General features: G+C 40.2%; 1 protein-coding gene and 1 long non-coding RNA gene across 2 annotated transcripts in view; one reads left to right on the top strand and one right to left on the bottom strand.

The window, feature by feature from the left end:
* Positions 1-4,660: 4,660 nt before the first annotated feature.
* Positions 4,661-21,963, top strand: part of LOC135780050 (uncharacterized) — a 494,904-nt gene continuing 477,601 nt past the window's right edge. Inside the window, exon 1 of the long non-coding RNA XR_010544933.2 lies at positions 4,661-5,414. This is a non-coding gene — a long non-coding RNA (uncharacterized lncRNA). The remainder of the gene's footprint in view (positions 5,415-21,963) is intronic.
* Positions 10,552-21,963, bottom strand: part of lrp12 (low density lipoprotein receptor-related protein 12) — a 33,964-nt gene continuing 22,552 nt past the window's right edge. Inside the window, exons 4-7 of the mRNA XM_065290800.1 lie at positions 20,338-20,540; positions 18,137-19,238; positions 17,764-17,896; positions 10,552-12,976 (exon numbers count right to left, since the gene is read on the bottom strand). Of these exons, the coding sequence (XP_065146872.1) occupies positions 12,059-12,976; positions 17,764-17,896; positions 18,137-19,238; positions 20,338-20,540 (2,356 nt within the window). The 3' untranslated portion in view covers positions 10,552-12,058. The remainder of the gene's footprint in view (positions 12,977-17,763; positions 17,897-18,136; positions 19,239-20,337; positions 20,541-21,963) is intronic.

Genomic DNA, 21,963 nt, shown 5'->3' on the forward strand with positions numbered 1-21,963 from the left:
TCCTCGACCCCGAGGACAATGAGACAAACAGACCCAGTTCCTGTTGCTGTGAAGGTCATCACACCACTGATCTACTGGCTGTCCTTCAACGTGATGCCCAGTCGATACGCGACCAACGACCACCGGCTGAACCAGTTTAATCCGCTTACCCGCTTCCTACCCCTACCGTGTTTATATATATAAATATATATTAATTTCTCCCAAGTGTTTTTGTCCTTCTAGGAGTTTTTCCCACCGGGTTTTCTCCTAGGAGGTTTTTTCGTCCCCGGAGAGTCAGCCAACTTTGACTTAACTTAGCACTTTACTGTATACGTTACACTATTAATATGCTCGCTTGTACGGTTTAACCTCAGCCGCTATATACTACTTCTTATATTATCTATTGATTTTCTGTGTTCTCCCCTACATCTACTCATGTAAAGCTGCTTTGCAACAATTAACAATTGTGTAAAACGCTATACAGTCTTGTTCAAAATAATAGCAGTACAATGTGACTAACCAGAATAATCAAGGTTTTTAGTATATTTTTTTATTGCTACGTGGCAAACAAGTTACCAGTAGGTTCAGTAGATTCTCAGAAAACAAATGAGACCCAGCATTCATGATATGCACGCTCTTAAGGCTGTGCAATTGGGCAAGTAGTTGAATTAGTTGAAAGGGGTGTGTTCAAAAAAATTGCAGTGTGGCATTCAATCACTGAGAAATCAATTTTGTGAAGAAACAGGTGTGAATCAGTTGGCCCCTATTTAAGGATGAAGCCAACACTTGTTGTACATGCATTTGAAAGCTGAGGAAAATGGGTTGTTCAAGACATTGTTCAGAAGAACAGCGTACTTTGATTAAAAAGTTGATTGGAGAGGGGAAAACCTATAAAGAGGTGCAAAAAATGATAGGCTGTTCAGCTAAAATGATCTCCAATGCCTTAAAATGGAGAGCAAAACCAGAGAGACGTGGAAGAAAACGGAAGACAACCATCAAAATGGATAGAAGAATAACCAGAATGGCAAAGGCTCAGCCAATGATCACCTCCAGGATGATCAAAGACAGTCTGGAGTTACCTGTAAGTACTGTGACAGTTAGAAGACGTCTGTGTGAAGCTAATCTATTTTCAAGAATCCCCCGCAAAGTCCCTCTGTTAAAAAAAAGGCATGTGCAGAAGAGGTTACAATTTGCCAAAGAACACATCAACTGGCCTAAACCTGGCTTAAAGCAGATGACTACACTAGTTTAAACGAATCCACCCCACAAGACTATTATTATAAACACGAACCTCGATTAAAGGGGAGAGGGGGTGGTGTAGCTACAATATACAACAACATTTTTAAAGTTAACCAGAAATCTGAACTAAAATTTAACTCATTTGAACTAATGTTATTAAATATGGAAATAACTGATCGTAACAACAAACAGCTTTCTTTTGTCTTAGCTACAATCTATAGACCTCCGGGCCACCATGCAGATTTCCTTAAAGAAATAGCAAATTTCCTGTCTGAGCTTGTAGTCACTGTAGATAAAGCTCTTATCGTTGGTGATTTTAATATTCATGTGGATAACTCAAAAGATGCATTAGGACATGCATTTATGGATGTTCTAAATTCTCTCGGTATCAAACAAAACGTGTCAGGGCCCACGCATACTCGTAAGCACACATTAGACTTAATTCTGTCACTTGGACTCAATATTAATGACATCGAAATATCACCTCAGAGTGATGCAGTTTCTGACCATTACCTTGTGTCATACACTGTACTTCTAGATAGGATCACTCAATCCACAACATGCTACCGACTAGCCAGAACTATAATTTCCACCACTAAAGATAGCTTTATCAGCACTCTTCCAGACCTGTCCCAAATGAAACATGTAGCAGATAACTGTGATGATCTAGATACTGTAATAGAAAACCTGAACAATGTCTGTTCTAACACACTGGATGCCGTTGCTCCCATTCGAAAAAAGAAAATCAAAGAAAAACCGCCAGCTCCATGGTATGATCATCACACAGCAGCACTTAAAAAGGCAGCTAGAAAAATGGAAAGAAATTATAGAAGCACAAAATTAGAGGTATGGCGTGTAGCATGGAAAGAGAGTGTTAAACACTACAGACAGGCTATAAAAATGGCCAGATCTACCTATCTCAGTACGCTTATTAAAGAAAATCATAACAACCCTCGTTCCCTCTTTAGCACAGTTGCAAAACTGACAAGAAACAAAGAACAAACAGAAACCAATAGTAAACTTCAACACAATAGTAACGACTTCATGAACTTCTTTTCTAACAAAATCACGGCTATTAGGGAAAACATCGTAACTACCCAAGCAGCCATCACTCTACCCATTAGTTCACTAAACACTAGATTACCATATGAACATTTTGATTCATTTAAACCTACTACAATAGATGAGCTCTCTAAACTAGTCACATCATCCAAATCATCGTCCTGTATATTAGACCCCGTTCCCACAAAACTACTTAAAGAGGTATTCCCTGTAGTGTCAACCCCGGTTCTAAATATCTTTAACTCATCGTTAAAAATAGGATACGTTCCAACAGCTTTCAAGCTAGCAGTTATTAAACCGCTGATTAAAAAACCACAGCTTGATCAGGGAGAGCTTAATAACTTTAGACCAATCTCAAATCTCCCTTTTCTTTCGAAAATATTAGAAAAAGTAGTGGCAAGCCAGTTACGCACATTCTTGACAAATAATAGTACATATGAAAAGTTCCAATCAGGATTCAGGTCCCACCATAGCACAGAGACATCGCTGCTTAGAGTTACAAATGACCTCCTGTTAACATCCGATCGTGGTGAAATCTCAATCCTTATATTACTAGACCTTAGCGCAGCCTTTGACACAATAGACCACACAATCTTACTCAATACACTAGAAAACTATGTTGGTATCAGTGGTCAGGCGTTAGCCTGGTTTAGGTCGTATCTAACCAATCGCTATCACTTTGTTTATGTAAATGAGGAACAGTCATATCACTCCCTGGTTAAATATGGTGTACCGCAGGGATCAGTTTTAGGTCCTATCCTGTTCTCATTATATATGTTACCTCTAGGAGACATTATCAGGAAACATAACATAAGTTTTCACTGCTATGCGGATGATACCCAGCTTTACATCTCCTCACATCCCAGCGAAACCCACACGTTTTCTAAGCTAACAGACTGCATTAGCGATGTTAGTGACTGGATGGCACATAACTTTCTTAAGCTCAACTCCAATAAGACAGAGATGCTTATTATTGAACCGAATTGCTACAAACATAATATGTCAGATTACAAGTTGCACATAGATGGCTGCACTGTGGTACCATCTTCCTCGGTTAGGAACTTAGGTGTGATGTTCGACAGCAATTTATCCTTCGATAGTCATATCGGCAACGTCTGCCGCACAGCATTCTTCCATCTTAGAAATATCTCAAAAATCCGCCATATACTGTCTACATCTGACGCAGAGAAGCTTATCCATGCTTTTATGACCTCTAGAATAGACTATTGTAACTCGCTACTTGGGGGATGCCATGCAAATCAGGTAAACAAGCTGCAGCTAGTGCAAAACGCTTCTGCAAGAGTGCTTACTAGATCTAAGAAGTATGACCACATAAGTCCAATTCTAGCATCTTTACACTGGCTACCAGTTAATTATCGCATACAATTTAAAATATCACTTACCACCTACAAAGCCTTAAATGGCCTAGCACCCTCATATCTTAGAGAATTACTATCAGAATACAATCCATCACGTGCACTGCGTTCGCAAAACTCTGGTCTCTTAGTTATCCCTAAAATATCAAAAGTGTCTAAAGGTGGAAGATCCTTTTCCTACTTAGCCCCTAAGCTCTGGAATGATTTACCAACCGTTGTCCGAGAATCAGACACAATAGATACCTTTAAATCTAGACTTAAAACTTTTCTCTTTAACAAGGCATTCACATAATGTGTTTTAGTAATGGTACTCATCTCACAATAGATAGTTTGTACAACCTGATAAATAAATAAACTAAATCCTCATTTTCGTCAACATTTCAAAGCATGGTAAATGCTATTAATAAACTTAAGAAAATGTTTAATCTCTCCTTACTTGTTTACATATGTGCAGCAAACCATGGGCCGAGGCATAAACTTTCAAAAACAAATTTCACGTATAAAATAGAAAAGGCTACATATAAGGAAAAGAAACGCTACTTTGTGCACATACAAACCACAATACAAGGCCAAAACTTCAACACTAGACCAATAAAACCCCGAATCGGGCCATTAATTGCCAAGCGCAGAGGAGTGATTGAAAATTATGTATGGCATTATGTTATCACTTGTTCGGCCCTCCACCTGAGGTTTCTGAGTCGAGTAGGGGAGTACTGTGAAGCCTAGACAGGCATCAGGGAGATGACTGGCGCAGTCACGTCCCCGTTTCCCCTTTACTCCCTTGCTCGTCCGGATTTTAATAAAGCTCGGTGGGTATAGATTTGTGGTGTTAAGCCCACTAGTCGGGGGCGGGACTTCAGTCCTTAAAAGGGCGTCACTGCATCCATTTTCTAAAACATTCGCCGTCCCGTGCATTTTTCTCGTTCTCCCTAAACCGAACTGTGCAGAGTCTGTCACTGGGATGACGTATCTTCAATACGTATATGTATGTGTGTGTGTATGTATGTGTATGTATGTATGTATATGTATATAAGTATATATATATATATATATATATATGTATGTATGTTTGTGTATATGTACATGTGTATACATATGAATGGCCCCTACGCTAATTGGGTTTTGTTTTTCTTTCTTCATGTCTCGTCCTTGTCTCCGAGGACACTTGAGACAAACAGACCCAGTTCCGGTAAATGTGAAAGTCAGCACACCTCTGACTCACCGGCAGACCGTCAACGTGATGCCCAGCTGATGCATGACCAACGACCACCAGCAGAACCCGCTTTACCTCCGCCTAATCTCCTTAATCGTTTCAATGTATATATAAATATATCTCCCAAGGGTTTTTACCTCCTAAGACTTTTTTTACTTCCCCTGCTGAGTCTGGGGTTTTTTTCCTCATAGGGGGTTTTTCAACCCGGGGAGGCAGCCTTCTTGGGCTTAACTTAGCACCCTCTTCTTTACGTTACATTAGCAATACGCACGCTTATAATGTTGATTCATAGCCGCAGCAAATTTAGCTGCTATCGTGTATTATGTTGTGCTATCTGTCGTTTTTCTATGCTTTCCACTGCTTCTATTATTGTAAAGCTGCTTTGAAACAATCACAAATTGTGAAAAGCGCTATATAAATAAAATTGAATTGAAAGAGAAATGGAGGAACATTTTGTGGACTGATGAGAGTAAAATTGTTCTTTTTGGGTCCAAGGGCCACAGGCAGTTTGTGAGACGACCCCCAAACTCTGAATTCAAGCCACAGTACACAGTGAAGACAGTGAAGCATGGAGGTGCAAGCATCATGATATGGGCATGTTTCTCCTACTATGGTGTTGGGCCTATTTATCGCATACCAGGGATCATGGATCAGTTTGCATATGTTAAAATACTTGAAGAGGTCATGTTGCCCTATGCTGAAGAGGACATGCCCTTGAAATGGTTGTTTCAACAAGACAATGACCCAAAACACACTAGTAAACGGGCAAAGTCTTGGTTCCAAACCAACAAAATTAATGTTATGGAGTGGCCAGCCCAATCTCCAGACCTTAATCCAATTGAGAACTTGTGGGGTGATTTCAAAAATGCTGTTTCTGAAGCAAAACCAAAAAATGTGAATGAATTGTTAAAGAATCATGGAGTGGAATAACAGCTGAGAGGTGCTACAAGTTGGTTGACTCCATGCCACACAGATGTCAAGCAGTTTAAAAAAACTGTGGTCATACAACTAAATATTAGTTTAGTGATTCACAGGATTGCTAAATCCCAGAAAAAGTTTTTTTGTACAAAATAGTTTTGAGTTTGTACAGTCAAAGGTAGACACTGCTATTTTTTTGAACACACCCCTTTCAACTAATTGCCCAATTGCACAGCCTTAAGAGCGTGCATATCATGAATGCTGGGTCTTGTTTGTTTTCTGAGAATCTACTGAACCTACTGGTAACTTGTTTGCCACGTAGCAATAAAAAATATACTAAAAACCTTGATTATTCTGGTTAGTCACATTGTACTACTATTATTTTGAACAAGACTGTATAAATAAATTTAATTTTTCATTTATGTTATGGTAAATGGGCTGCATTTTATATGGCACTTTTTAACAGACCTATGGCCATCCAGAGCGCTTTACAATTTGCCTCACATTTACCCATTCACTCTCTCATTCATACACCAACAGCGGTGTCAGCCATGACATATATTTCACTAATTTGATTCAAAAAGTTAAACTTGTATATTATATTCATTCATTACACACAGACTAATATATTTCAAATGTTTATTTCTGTTTATTAATGTTGATGATTATATCTAAGGAACAACTAGGAAAATCTCAAATTCAGAATCTAAGAAAATTTGAATATTACTTAAGACCAATCCAAAGACAGGATTTTTTAGAAATCTTGGACAACTGAAAAGTATAAACTTAAAAAGTATGAGCATGTATAGCACTCAATACTTCATTGGGGCTCCTTTTGCCTGAATTACTGCAGCAATGCAGTGTGACATGAAGTTGATCAGTCTGTGGCACTGCTCAGGTGTTATGAGAGCACAGGTTGCTCTGATAGTGGTCTTCAGCTCTTCTGCATTGTTGGGTCTGGCATATCGCATCTTCCTCTTCACAATACCCAAATAGATTTTCTATGGGGCTATGGTCAGGCAAGTTTTCTGGCCAATTAAGAACAGGGATACCATGGTCCTTAAACCAGGTGCCAAGTCCTGTTGGAAAATGAAATCTACATAAAGTTGGTCATGGCCAGGGACGGATTGGCAATCTGTGCGTTCTGGAAAAGATGGCAAAAAAGTCTAACAACGCAATATGAACAGCCAACAGCAGAGGCACTAATACGATCACTTATATGCTGCTACGTGTAAAAAAAAGGAAGAAGAGTCGGCCTACTAGCCGTGATTGGTCCACGGATTCCCGGAATTCGCGAGCGTCTATGTTTGCGAGCCTGAGCATCCACAGCCTGGTCATGATGAGGGACAGACCGAGTTAACTTCACATCAGCAAGAGCTAAGTGCCAGTAGTAGCAGGACACGTGACATTATAATATAATATACACGATATAAAAATAAATAAAACCTGCGTAAAAATTAACGTAATGCGCTAGTGTTAGAGAAAGACGTGATGTGTGTGTGTGTGAGAGAGAGGCGCGGGCGCGATTGAACAGTGGAAACATAAAAACAATACATACTCCGTCATTTTGTTCATATGGGACATAATTCAAACCACAAAGTGTTTGCTTATATTTGTATACAGTCGCAATAAAACAAAACATTTTGCTTTTGTCAAACTGTAAACTCTTGTCAAACTGTAACCTACAACTGTCATCTAACCAAAATCACACACATCAAAGCAAAAAATATTTATCCAACCCCGTTTAAAAACATTCTGTGGGTGGACATTCATCGTATTGCATTGGTTTTCATTTCTTTCATTGATTTTATTATATATGAGAGGTTGTAGTGAGCTCACATTTTCTGCTACAATGAAGACTAAGGTATTGAATTAAACGGGTAATTATCAGACATGCATTGCAACCACTCTAAACGTGCTAATAAGAAAGGGGGCTAAATAATTGACCAAATATTAGTTTAACCAAAAAATCCTAGCTTGCACTTTCTGTCTGTCTTCCATCAGAGTGCAGTTTTTCCTTGTCTTTCATATTTGTGTTTAGTATTGTGGAATTGGCAAAGACCTGGTGGTTGTTTGTGAAAGCTGTACAGACAAAATTAATAGGCCTAGCTATTTTCATTATTTCACAGCCTTATTATACATCAAAGTTTAATATGACATGGACAAAATATTAAATATCCTTGTCTTATAGTCTGACAGTATTGTTGTCAGGATCCCGAATGTTATTAAGTGTATTTTGTATTTTGTCTTGTTTCTGGTGCCGGGATCCTGACACCCCCGTATACGTGTTTGTGTGGAGAGTCATGTGGTCTGTGTTTATGTTTTGTGTACCGCATGCTCTCCTGTCTTAAGTCTTGACCCTGCCCCCTCGTTTCCTTGTTAATTATTCATGATTCCCTTCACCTGTTTGTCATTGTTCCCTAGTTTAGGTTTCCCTATTTAATGCCATTGTGTTTGCTGTCCTGTGCCGGTTCATTGTGTATCTATGATACTGTCTTGTGTGATCTGTCGTGTCTTGATTATTTTCTAGTTCTGTCATTGTTTGCCCCCTCGAGGGTTTTTATGTTACAATAAACGTCTTCTAGTATGAGCTGTCTGCGCTTGGGTTCTATCCATCACCACACCCTGACAGAATGAACCGGCCATTCTGGAACCCAGCAGACAGCTCTTTTGTTTTGTTTTTACCTGATGTCTTCGAGTCTGCTGTTGTCCGTCCAGTCCTGCCTTGTTCTGATGTCTGTCCAGTCCTGCCGTTGTATGTGGAGTTGTGTTCGTGTGGCCGTGCAGTGAGCCCCGCGGGTGTGTTCCTGATAGGTGGCGTCTTTGGTAGGGCTACTGGTCGACGAGCTTCGCGGGAGTGTTCCTGTTCGGGGAGCTCCGCGGGACAGATCCGGATCAACGAGCCCCACGGGAGTGGGCTGGTCGGTGAGCCCCGCGGATAAGTGCCGGGATGGTGTGATTCGCAGGAAGTTCCTGGTCGGCGGATCCCGTGGGAGTGTTTGTACGTCGGACTGTCGCCGCGACGGAGCTCTGTTCAGCGAGCCCCGCGACAGAGGATCGGCCAGCAAGCTCCGGGATGCTCACTGGTCAGTGAGCCCCGCGAGCGTTCCTGTACGGCATGTCCTGTGTCCTGTTTGAGGTCGGCGGGCCGAGCGGTGCTGGGTTCCGGGCCCACTTCCTGGGCGGAGACCGTCTGTCCCGCCTTCTGTTTTCGGGGGTCCGGACATTGGGCACTGTCGGCCTTCTGGCCGTTGGACTTTGTTTATTGTTTAATGTTTTGTATTGTGTTGGGATGCCATGTGGCATCCCTTAAGGGAAGGGTAGTGTCAGGATCCCGAATGTTATTAAGTGTATTTTGTATTTTGTCTTGTTTCTGGTGCCGGGATCCTGACACCCCCGTATACGTGTTTGTGTGGAGAGTCATGTGGTCTGTGTTTATGTTTTGTGTACCGCATGCTCTCTTGTCTTAAGTCTTGACCCTGCCCCCTCGTTTCCTTGTTAATTATTCATGATTCCCTTCACCTGTTTGTCATTGTTCCCTAGTTTAGGTTTCCCTATTTAATGCCCTTGTGTTTGCTGTCCTGTGCCGGTTCATTGTGTATCTATGATACTGTCTTGTGTGATCTGTCGTGTCTTTATTATTTTCTAGTTCTGTCATTGTTTGCCCCCTCGAGGGTTTTTATGTTACAATAAACGTCTTCTAGTATGAGCTGTCTGCGCTTGGGTTCTATCCATCACCACACCCTGACAATTGTGGCATAGTATCAGGACATCCTTGTGTCTGTTGCGCATGGCTAGGGGCGAATGGCCGGATGATGGGCCTATTTGGGGAAAAAGTCCAGGGCTGTTTTTTAGCCCCAGTCCGTACCTGGTCATGGCAGTAATCATTAAGTGCTCTTAAACTTCCTGGTATACGGCTGCATTGACCTTGGACCTTAGAAAACACAGTGGACCAACAACAGACTCTGGGACCCTGATATTCAAAGGAAATGGAAAATGTACTTTCATCAGAGAACATAACTTTGGACCACTCAGCAGCAGTCGAGAAGATGAGACGCTTCTGATGCTGTCTGTTGTTCTAGAGTGGCTGGACAGAAGGAATGTAACAGCTGAAACCCATGTCTTGCATATGTCTGTGAGTAGTGGTTCTTGAAGCACTGACTCCAGCTGCAGTCCACTCTTTGTGAATCCCCCCCATATTTTTAAATGGGTTTTGTTTCACAATCCTCTCCAGGGTGTGGTTATCCCTATTGCTTGTACACTTTTTTTCTACCATATCTTTTCCCTTCCTTCGCCTCTCTATTAATGTGCTTGGACATAGAGCATTGTGAACAACCAGCCTATTTTGCAATGATCTTTTGTGTCTTTCCCTCCTTGTGCAAGGTGTCAATGATTATCTTTTGGACAACTGGCAGTCTTCCCCATGAATGTGTAGCCTACAGAAGTAGACTGAGAGACCATTTAAAGGCCTTTGCATGTGTTTTGAGTTAATTAGCTGATCAGAGTGTGGCACCAGGTGTCTTCAAAATGGGACCTTTTCACAATATTTAAATTTTCTGAGATACTGAATTTGGTACCAGCACATCTTGTGTTTTTTTCTGCACACACCATTTTGCAATAATTCATCCATCCCTAAAACAGTAAAACACAAAAAATATAAAATAATACTTAATTATATATTTGTTTATTCTAAGTTTGAAAGTGTTTTGCTTTTGCACATCCTACAATTTCCCAAATTTAACAAAAATATCAGACACAAACATGTTGGATGAACATTTTATTGTCATAGTGCAGTAAACAGTTGTCTTTTTATCTTGGTTCGTTTGTGTGTGAGTGCGTGTGTGTGTATTTATGTATGTGTGTAATTATAATTTTGATCACCGCATTATGAAATGGAAAAAATATGCATAAATCAGCTGGACATGCTTTTCAAGTAAACACTATTGAAATGAATACCAATAATAAATATACACACTCGCACAAAAAAATCTCAGTACCAAAATTTTAGGGTTACCAAAGGGTTAATGGTAACAAAATAAATACAACAAACTAAAGTGGCTTTTATACAATGCAGTTTCCTTTAAAAATAGTAGCTCCCTCTTAGATTATACTCTTATAAATAAATGTCACTTGCCTGTAGTCGCATGTAACATATCTACCGTTGCTCCAACGTACCATTTTAATTATATTATTTTATGTCACATTTTTTGCTAGCAGGTTAAGATAAGGCTCATGCAGAAACTAAAACTGTGTCATCACTCACCCTTACATCATCCTGTATTATCACATCAAACCTGCATAACATTCGTGAAATTTGTCCAAGCAGCTCTTTTTCATACCAAAATTGAACAGTAACGAGTTCTGATTCAAAAAGTACAAAACATTTTACGAAAAAAAAAGTCCTTATGACTTAACATTGCAAAAAAATCCATAAAATTCCTTTGCCTCCCCACAGCTCTTGAATACTTTAGATTTGCTCACAGGCAAATATACTTTGTTAAAACCTAATCTCAAAACAAATAACAGTTATAGGCCAATGTAAATAAGATCTACCACGAAGGAAACTTCCCACCAATTGTTTTGGTTTGTTCCACACACAATGCTATTCAGAAGACTATTTAGCACACAAAATGTAAACATTACTTTTAGAGTATTTTCCCTGTTTTGGAGCCCCAAACCTCATTAACTTTCTTTGTATGAAAGAGAGCTGGCAGGATAGCATACTAAATATGTCTTTGTAATTCACAAAAGAAAAAAAATCAAAACAGCGTGAGCATGGGAAATGACACAATTAAGAGTTTTTTTTGCGTAAACCATTTCTTTAATGAAACTAAAATGTCTGACATCAAAGTAAAAATAACTTAAAGGTTAGGTAACAAATCTCTCATGTAGCTTGGATGCATTCAGGCTTTTCGTTGTTTCACATTGCACAGGACAAATGCCTTTATTCGAGCCGCTATTCCAGATTAAAAATGCAGACTGGTTCACTCTCTGTGTGATTTTAATTGGACTTTTCAGAAAAATAGACTTTGACCTGGTAAACATCTTAACAAATACTAATATTGCACAGTGGAAGGGAGTGTGGGATTGGGGAGATCTTGTACTCCAGTTAATGGTAACAGACCGGTCTTTAAAAGTACCTGTTCCTGCAGCTCTTTGTTGTAGAAGACAACATGTCTGAAGAGATTCAAGTCTCTGCTCCACTAGAGGACGATAAAAGAAATGGCAAAGCTGTGAGCAGGGGCGTTTTCGGGGTCATGTACCGAGTGTCTTAACAGAGCAGAAGTGACTCATCATCACTACTTTCTGTTTTCATTGTTGCCTCCAGACAAGCATCAGGAATCCGTGCTGTGTGGACCATTCCACAGTGTTCACAGGTCCCATCTCTACCCGCCAACCGGCCCCTGAGAGAGACGGCAGCAGGGGTCAGGTGGGGCCCAAAGCCTTGCTCCAGACCTGGCTCCAGCAGGGGCCTGGAGCTCTCATCTCCATCCAGGGAGCCCGTGTCCGAGACGGGTATGAGGAGTTCAACATCGTCTTCCTCCTCGTCCATCAAGCCGGCGCAGCCAGCACTTCCCTGCTCCAGCTGCCGTAGCGGACTGTGATTCTGACCTACACTGCTTAACCCTCCGTCTCCAGAGCGACCCAGGGAAAAGCGTATCCAGCGCAGACTGCGTGTGACTCGGCTTAAAGCGGAGCTGAACGGACTTCTTCCGGAAGAGACCAAGGCTGGGGCGCATAAAGGTCTACTAACAGAACTTTCCGAAATGCCTTCAGAGAAGCTGTTTTCCCTGCTAACTAGTGGAGCAGAGCCGGCAGAGACAGAGACAATGGCTTCCACGGCTGTTGCAGGGGGAGTTTTCTGTGGCAGGGAAGCCATCAGGCCTCCTACAGCCCCAGCAACATCCCTGCGGTTGTGGTGCTCGCTCTCGGTGTCCAAGTCATCTGAGTCCAAGGGCAGGAGCCCACGATGAGAGCTGAGTCTCTCAGACGCACGGGCTGGTGCGCTGCTGGCGGGTGCCTCTTCAGTGTCTGCAGAAACCAATGCTAGAGAACCAGACCGCCGTGAATGTGTGATATTGAACAGGCGTCTCCAGATGTTGCCGTGGCGTCCCGTTGTGGGCAGTCGGATTGAGGTAAATCCCAGTTGAGAACGAACTGCCAATCTTAGATTTTCCAAAACAGATGCCTGAATGTAGAGGAAGTTAAGAAATTAGTTTACCAGCTCAATAAAATATGACTATATCACTACAGAAAATCTTCTGGTCCTGATGGCATTAGTTCTAGAGTCCTTAAGGTCTGTGCCGTCCAGATTTGTAGGGTGACTCAATATATTTTAACTTGAGTTTACTCTTACAAAGGGTACCTGTGGTATGACATCATGTATAGTACCTGTTCCCAAGGTAAAAACCCCCCACAGAGTTTCACATTATTGACCAATTGCTTTGACAGCACAGTTGATGAAGGTCTTTGAGACACTGTTATTAGACAATTTAAAGTCCGTATTAAGGGAAGCTGAAATGAACTTACAATTTGCTTATAAAACGGGAATAGGGGTGGATGATTAGGGATGCACCGAAATGAAAATTCTTGGCCGAAACCGAAAATGAGGAAACCAAGGACGAAAAACCAAAACTGAAACACCGAAATAAATTATTATGCCAATTATTAGTACAAATGCATTTATGGCTATCACTGTGTACTAACTTTACTAGGGGTGTGTGACAGATCACAAAACTCACGGTTCAGATCACATTACAGTTTTTGAGGCACGGATCGGATTATTTTTCAGATCTGCAAAAAGGGGGTGGGGAAAATCTAATAACAAATAAAGAAATTACAAACATTTATAAAAAAAGGAACAAAGCTGCACATTAATAAGGGCTAACATTAGCATTAGGTACAGAAATCGAATTAAATGAGTCATAACACTGTCTTTATTGTATAAATTAAATATATTATTATTTTTAGAGCTATTTGTCTCTTTGTTAGACTTAAGTAGGTTAATTGAGGTTACTGTCTCTTTAAATAAGCAGAGACTGGTTTATGACTGTAATCTATACATACACTTAAGACATAAACAAATGTTTTTATTAGAAAAAGAATACTTTGTAGATAATTTTGTTTATATGTGCCCTGTCAATAACAGAAAGATTTTACATTCGCTTGTTTGCGTCCCACTCGTGTGTGCACTATTGAGACAAGCACGTGCAGGTCGCGGTTTCGGTTTGCGTCATCACAACATTTCGGCCTAAATTTTCGGTGGCCGAATATTCGGTGCATCCCTATGGATGATGCAATTATCCATCTTCTGCACAAATCCTTAAAGGGACACGTCACCCATTTGCATTAAGCTTTGTATAGTAAGAACCGCAGTCATGTTTTTAATGGTCGTGCATCATTTCCTCAGTTGCCGCTGAGACAGGAGAAATACAGATTTCAGTGTTGCAGTTCCTTCTTTCAATGATGTAAAAATCATCATTTTGCATCATTGAAAGAAGGAAGTCCAATATTGTTGTTAAGGGGGTGAGACTACAAACACCCATTTTCTCGGTCAAAAAGGCACCAAATTCTAAATGTATGTTACATTTCGGCTACAAATATGACACACTTTCAATAAAGATTAATGTTCCTACGGGTGAAATGCTCCTTTAAAGGGCCCATATTTTGTGACGTAAACGCACATTACTTTGTGTATTTGGTGTTATACAATGTGTTTGCGTGGTTTATGGTTAAAAAAGCACATACTGTACATTTTTGTAGCACCTCTAAGTCCCGCCCATCTGTTACAGGTAATTTTGTACGAAGCTTATCATTGTGAGAAAGTGTTGTGTGAACGAGTGTGAACCATTTGGCCAGCTATCCAGTGCGTTGTGATTGGCCTAATTACGTAAACGGAAATGTGACGTTCCTTTGAAAGATGAGATCCCAAAGCAATAGTGAGAGCCAGGAGATACTATCGTATTTACTACCTTATCAATATGAGGCTGAATCTGAACCAGAAAACGCAGATGACTAACCTTATCGATCAACTTTACCAGTGCGATGTGAGCAGAGCATAACAGATTGGTAAACTACTATTTAGATTACTTAAGGCGGGCGTACACGGTGCGATTTTTGCTGTCGTAGGGGCTCGCATGCGATTTTTTTCCTCGGGAGCAAATCGTTTATGCTCGTATGGTCGCAGCTCGCACCGTGTGAGAGGAATTACGAGCCGAGCAGGTTACGAGCACCTTACGACCTCCCGATAATTTTTAAACATGTCAAAAAAGTTCGGGAGCTGTCGGTATAAATTCGTAGTGTTGGTGCGGGTGTACGAGACGGTCTGGCAAAGCACTTGAAGTTGACCAATCAGAATGTACAATACGCAGAAGAAGAAAGACAAATGTAGCACTGCTACCTCAAATATTGATGACTACTCTATAGCTGGCTATGTTTCGCGCACATACACACTCAGGTGACCGGACATCATGATGTACAGGTCCTTTCAGTGACGACCTCTTGATCAGCTTATTTGCCTGAAAAAAAACCTGTCATACGTGTTTTTGTGATGTTGGGTCACAGCTTTGGATGTGTGTGGAAACAGGAGAGAGTGTAGTTGTTTTAGGCTATACCGCTGTTCTGATAAGTGCTACCACAATGCATTAAACGAGGCTGATATTAAAACTTTTTTGTTTTACTTGTTGATTTTTCTTTACTTGTTAATATGTTTTATCATTATTTACAATGTAAACATAAAATAAGCCAACTAAATTATGTAATAAATACATTTAAAAATTATTAGACTCCGTGCAGAGACCACTGGTTTAAATAGTACAGGATGTACAAAGAATGTCGCAATTTTTGTGTAATCCAAGCTGTGCCAAAGTTGCTGTAGTTTCATAAATGATTGGATATTAAAAGGGCTGTCGCGTTAGAAAAAAGCAACGGAATGTCCGTGTTTAATAGGCTAAGATATGCATTTATTGAGAGAGAGTACATAAACATGATGATCATATGCGGAGACAATGTTTCCCATCTTATTATGGAGCTTCTGCTTTAACAACTGAGCTTGTTCGGTATTTTTACCCACATATATATTCTTTTACATATTTTCGACTAAAGGAACAAATGATATAGCCCAGTGTAAGTTATATGGTAGCCTTAGCTTGTTTTGAAATGATGAGAACATTTAAATGACTAAAAATGTAGGCTATCTCTGAAACTTTATTTAAATAATGATTAATTTGTTTTCATACTATATTTGTATTGCTATGTATTAATTTACATATAGGCCTACTGTGAAAATGCACTATATTAATATGCAATGCCTTCTGTATGGCATTTATTTTGTGCAGTTACAGGAGCATAAATGCTGCGGTCTCACTTTTACTTCAAGACACCGCATTGACCGAACATTTGCACATAACAAGCCTAGACAATGTCCTTTATATTAAATTAAATTATTTTCGTTTTACAAATTAATATTTGGCTATAGATGTGTTGTCTTAATAATTTAATTATAAAGAGAAAGACGTAACGTTAGCTTGCGTTTTACATCATTGCTCCTCATTCTGCATTTACAAATAAATAAATAGGCCCACTGAATGTGTTTTTTGAACGGTCATATTTATAAAAAAGCAACAATGTATGTAACATTAATAATAGCAATATAGATATTTACTTGGCACTAAAAACATGATATATTAAGACGGTAAAACCGCATATGCGCTAGCACGAACAATCACTGCCAGAGAAATTCCTTCACCGCCACAGAACTAGACCTATATTGCAATTTCGGAATGCATAAATAGAAATACAAAAGAACAGAAATTCCAGGCTGTTTTATATACTAAGCCAATATCTTTACCCTATTCTTTTTGTTTTATTTTTTGTACATTCTGCCACAACGAAAGGTAGCCTACTTCATCCTCACAGGTGTGAAAATGCTTACGTCAGAATTCGTCAAGTCGTACAGTAAAATCTTGTCGTGTGTGACTGCGTCCGAATTATTTTCGTATAAACTCACTCGTGTCGTGTGCGAGAGCTCACGACGTTCCGACCGTCAGAATTCGCACCGTGTACGCCCAGCTTTAAACAAAACCACGTAGAAACAACAAACGAGCGCTACTCTGCACTGCACAAAACTCGTTTGAATCGTCAGTAGGAAATTCATTAAATATGAAAACACGGGCATGTCACTGCTCAAAACTTGAGTTTGAATTATCAGTAGGAAATTTATTAATATAAAAACATTGGCTAATTACAGGATGTCAGTCAGCAGAACCAGAGTGTAGTTGGAATTGCTCCACTTTTTAGACGAAGCCTTTGTGTACATCCATTCTTGTACTCCCCTGTGTTTAGAAAGTAGTCCTTTCATCAAATGTGGAGTACACAATCGAACATTTGAGGTGTACTGTTCTGAAAAAGTGTGGTAAATAAAACCTAACCCCTGGTTTCTTAATGTTTACTCAATCGGAAGGCCAAACAAAGTCACTTGCCTTTTGCAGGTAAAACACAGCATCTCCACTACATGGCGGCAGCAACATTACTACAGTGTGTTCGAAAGTAATACCCTCTATCTCAGTATGACGTATAACTGCATGGACGTGTTAAACGAGCCATTTTAGGTGGGCGTGAATGAGGCTTCACTTTAAAAAAAACATCGCTTCAGATTTGAAACTTAAATTTTTGCAACTTTACAGATCTTTTATGTGCAAAGACATGAAAGAAAAACATGAAATCAAATTCATACTATACAAAAAGTTTATCAAATCAAATCGTTATGATTCTTGATGTTCATTTTGAACCTACAGGAAACTAAAATGTCTGCAGACATTAATAAGTGAACATATAATATTTACAATTTAAATATAGAGAATATATATTTTTACGAGCTGCCATGCTTTTGCACCCGTGTGAATTTATCAATCCCACTGAGGCTCAATTAACAACTTTTGTTATTCAACAACAACTTATTCCACATATTTTTTTTACCTGATTTCCAGAGCAAACAGGAAAATCTTCCACTGGTGGGATCAGGCCTTGAGCGATGAGCTGCCCATATGAAGGCGGAGCTTCTCTTCTCAGTAACTCAGCTTCTACCCTCGAGAGTTGGGTCTCAAATGACCTACAGGTACAAACCCATATTTTATCTTGCTGCCATGGGAATCATAACAGAAGCAAATCTGAACTCTTCAAAGTTTTCATGCATCACATAAAAAAATTCCAAATGAAAAGTATTTTTAGTCAGAAGACGGATATACTTATAACATCGGTAAAGATAATTTTTTAGCTAAATTGCAGAAGGCCTTTTTTAATAAAGTGAACCTTATAATGCGATTCATAATGAGTAACTTTAAAAGCTAACCTTCGCTCAAACATCCTGAGTGAGTAAAGTTTGCATGTGCAGCCCAGAGCGATGACCAGCAGCAGGCCACAGATTAGACTCCCGATAACAGCAGCAGTTATGACTCGCGTGGGTACGATCACCGGGCAGCTCTCCTCGTCGCTTCCGTCCCCACAGTCATCTTGAGCATCACATACCCAGCTTTCGAAAACACAACGATTGTTTTTGCAGTGGAAGTTTCCTGGCTGGCAGAAAAAGCAGTTCTTCTCGTCCGAGCCGTTTGGGCAGCGGTTCTGATAGTTGCAGCGGTCTGATCGTGGGTAGCAGGCGCCATTTCGAGAACACGGGAACTCGTCCTCCTGGCAGTTGCTGCAGTTGAGCTCATCCCGCCCGTTGGGGCAGTGCCAGTAGCCATCGCAACGCTGCTGCTCGGTGTAGCAGCCCCAGTTACCACCACAAGGAATCTCCCATGGTAGACAGAAGCCATCTACTTGATAAGTCACATTAAAGCCTCGAGCCGCATTAATTTTGTCTGCGTAAAAATGGACCCGGAGCTGTCCCGAAGACGACACGACCGCTACGGGGGCTCGAGAGTCGAAGGCTGTCAAAACACGTAACAGGCGCCTGGGGTTCTCCTCAAGCCCATCGTAGACTTTAACGTAGTCGCCGTAGCCCGTGCCATCCAGTTTAAAGTCCATAAAACGCAGAACAACCTTTCGATGGTCGCCGGTGTCGATCAGCCAGGTGCAGTTACTGCCAGGTGGATAGAAGTCGGGATAGTTGGGCGAACTGAAAGTGCCGTAGAAGTTGCGCAGCCATTCACCGCATGTGGGCACGTCACAGTCAATCTCATCGCCCAGGTCCTGACAGTCAATGCTGCCGTCACACTTGAGGGACTCTGGCAGGCAGGTGTAAACACGGGTATAGCGCGAGAGGCAGGGAAACTGGTTGAAGGCGCATGGTTGGAAAGAGAAGAATGCAGAGGGGTTAGGCTGCACGCACAGCTCCTCGTCCGAATTATCTCCACATTCGTCCATAGTGTTGCACTTCCACGATTCTGGGATACACTTGCTGTTGGCACAGTGGAATTGGTCTGGCTTGCAGCTGGCTTCCTCCGATTTCCCTACAAATTAAAATGACCAATATTTACGAATTATTAGTGAAAAGCAGGCTATATTTAAAACAAGTCTTATGTTTTACAACTGGTATAAAGATGCAATTTGGTCGATTAGATCAAAAATGGATGACGCTAAATAAAGGTGTAAACAGGGTGTAAAACATTTTGACCTCATCCACTTTCGATCACATTCAGAGGTAGTCAAAAATACATTAGATCGGATTGTTTTTGGGGTGTGTATTGCATGCGGTCCAATGTGTTCGAGCAGCCACATAAGAGTGCCTATTCTCCACCTATTTATCTAATGTAATGTACTGAGCACAATGTTTTTCCATCAGACATGACTTCTAGAGCAAACCCACAGTGTTCAGTGCAATCTTTAGCCTTTCATTGATAAAACTGAAGTGTCTGCTCTCCACCTCTTCCATTTGTTTCATTTTGAAAGCATTTTAAACAAAAGCGGACAGACTCGCCCACAGACCATTCCCTCAGTAATCAGGACAAAAACGGTTAAAAGTGTCCCTCTCATCCACTTGTGATCCAATTGACCAAAAACGTCAATACCTTAATACCAGGTAGAAACGGCCCTTTTGTTTTGGTTTAATCATCAACCAGGCAAAACATCACCGAAGCCCACCTCTCTTGGACAAGCTGCAATATGTACTGTATTACTCATGTTCAAAGTATAAGTTTGGGACGAGTAAGCAAAATGGTTTACAACTCAGGATTTGAGAAAGAGTTCCCAAGCTGGGACTAAACTCAAGTCTGCCGTAATGTTAAAGAGATGCATCAGATGATCTTAGAAGGCTGTGACAGAAGGTTATGAAGGTGAAGTTTGGAAATAATAGGTGGGATTTCATATAAAGCATAGTAATAGTCATGCTTCTCATAGCAACAAAAAGAAATTCAAGAACAAAGTCATTTGTGTTAGTTCTTAAAAAGCAGATGATTTTCCAGTAACCTAATATGGTTTTAAAAAAAACAGCCTGTATGTGAGAGCCTATATAAATTGCATACGTCAACAGCAGACAACGTTAGACAGCTCTGTAACTGCATCATCTCTGATGCAACTATATCTATTATAAGATATAAATAGCAGGTCTACCTGTTATGTAAGAAAGCCTGAAGCCTTTTCCAGTCATGCTGTCATCAGAGTGGAACTTGATCCACACGTGATCCTGGGAGGAGATGTATGGGGCTGGAATTGATGAGCCACATGCCCGGTACCCATCCAGATTCTTGTAGGTTCCAATAGAGATCCAATCCAAACCACATCGGTGTGAGCTCTGAATCTCAAAATCCTGAAAACTAAAAGTACAAAGATCTTTCAGGTTTGGCTTTGCCCAACAGCATCCCTAAAATTGTCAAGCTAATCTGAAACGACTCATGACATTCATGTATTGAGTTAATAAAATATGATACAGGACTGGCATCTTGTATAATCTTACGTTTACCTCAAATAGCAAGATTTCACTTTTAGATATATCCAATCAAACATCAAATAAAGCTACGGCCACACCAAAAGATTTTTTTAAGATCTTATCAGATTTTCAAAATGTGAAAGACCACAAACATGATGAAAAAGAAATCGTTGATTTAAAACGTTTGTTCCTATAGTGTGTGGAGTGGCACTATGTGGTCATAACAGCACACCACGCAACCATCAGATTAACTTCATAAACAACGTGAGTCTTAGCTGAGAACACAGGAAATCTTACTGAGATTGGCATTAAAGAAATGGCATTAATACAATGGACTGTTTTCGTACATCTCTGATGTTCATCTCTCTTTGGACTGTGCCTACTGCTCCATGTAGTTGTTATTTTTCATCTTTCATCAGCTCGCTTTCTGATTGGGTATTGTTTCATTTCACGTGACAATCTACAGCGTGTGTGTTTGTCCTCTGGGTTTTCCCCACACAACAAGATTTCTGATCTTAAATATATTCAACATGTTGAATATTTACGATATGCAGTGGTAGTGGGCCCAAAGTGCTTCCGAGCAGATTCAGATGCTCCTAACACACTGCGCACCACAGGAAAATCTGATAAGATAATCGTTTCAACCAGAAAGACGATCAGGATTTAACCTAGGACTGTCATAAGGAAAAAAAACCAAATTCAGCCCGATTATCTTGGGGTGTTCCCGGCTTCAGTAACATGTTGCTGGATCCGAACTATAGACTTAATAAGAAAGAGGGATGCATGTCTATAAAAAATTGGACCCACAAGCTTTATATAGCATGGTTCCCATTGACAGACTTAAACCACAGTGAGTTGACGTTTTTACCACAAAATGGACACCATGGTTACCGAAAAAGAATGTAAACAAATATACAAGCAGTTCAGCAGCAGAACAGATGAAGAATATAAATACATAAATAAACAACCATTTAAATTAGTTTTTTTTTTTTTTTATGTGGAAACAACTCTCTCCAAATTTTCTAACACCAATCATTTAACTGCAAAGCCAAAATGCAACCCAAACCCTTTCATAAAAAATAGACATTGGCTGCACTGGTTAAAAATATCTTTGTCGTAAAGCAATGATACAAACTACAAATCTTCTGCTGAATGTTTTCACTGCTTAAAGAAGAGCAGTTATGTAGTTGATTCAATAAAACAATGTTAATTAAAAAACAATTTGACTCTACCACTAAAGAAAATTACAGTGAGGCTATGTTTACATTAATGCGTTTATCCTTTAAAACGCGTTACTTTTGCTACGTTTA

This window comes from Paramisgurnus dabryanus, chromosome 19 (assembly GCF_030506205.2).
Source record: "Paramisgurnus dabryanus chromosome 19, PD_genome_1.1, whole genome shotgun sequence".
Lineage (NCBI taxonomy): Eukaryota > Metazoa > Chordata > Actinopteri > Cypriniformes > Cobitidae > Paramisgurnus > Paramisgurnus dabryanus.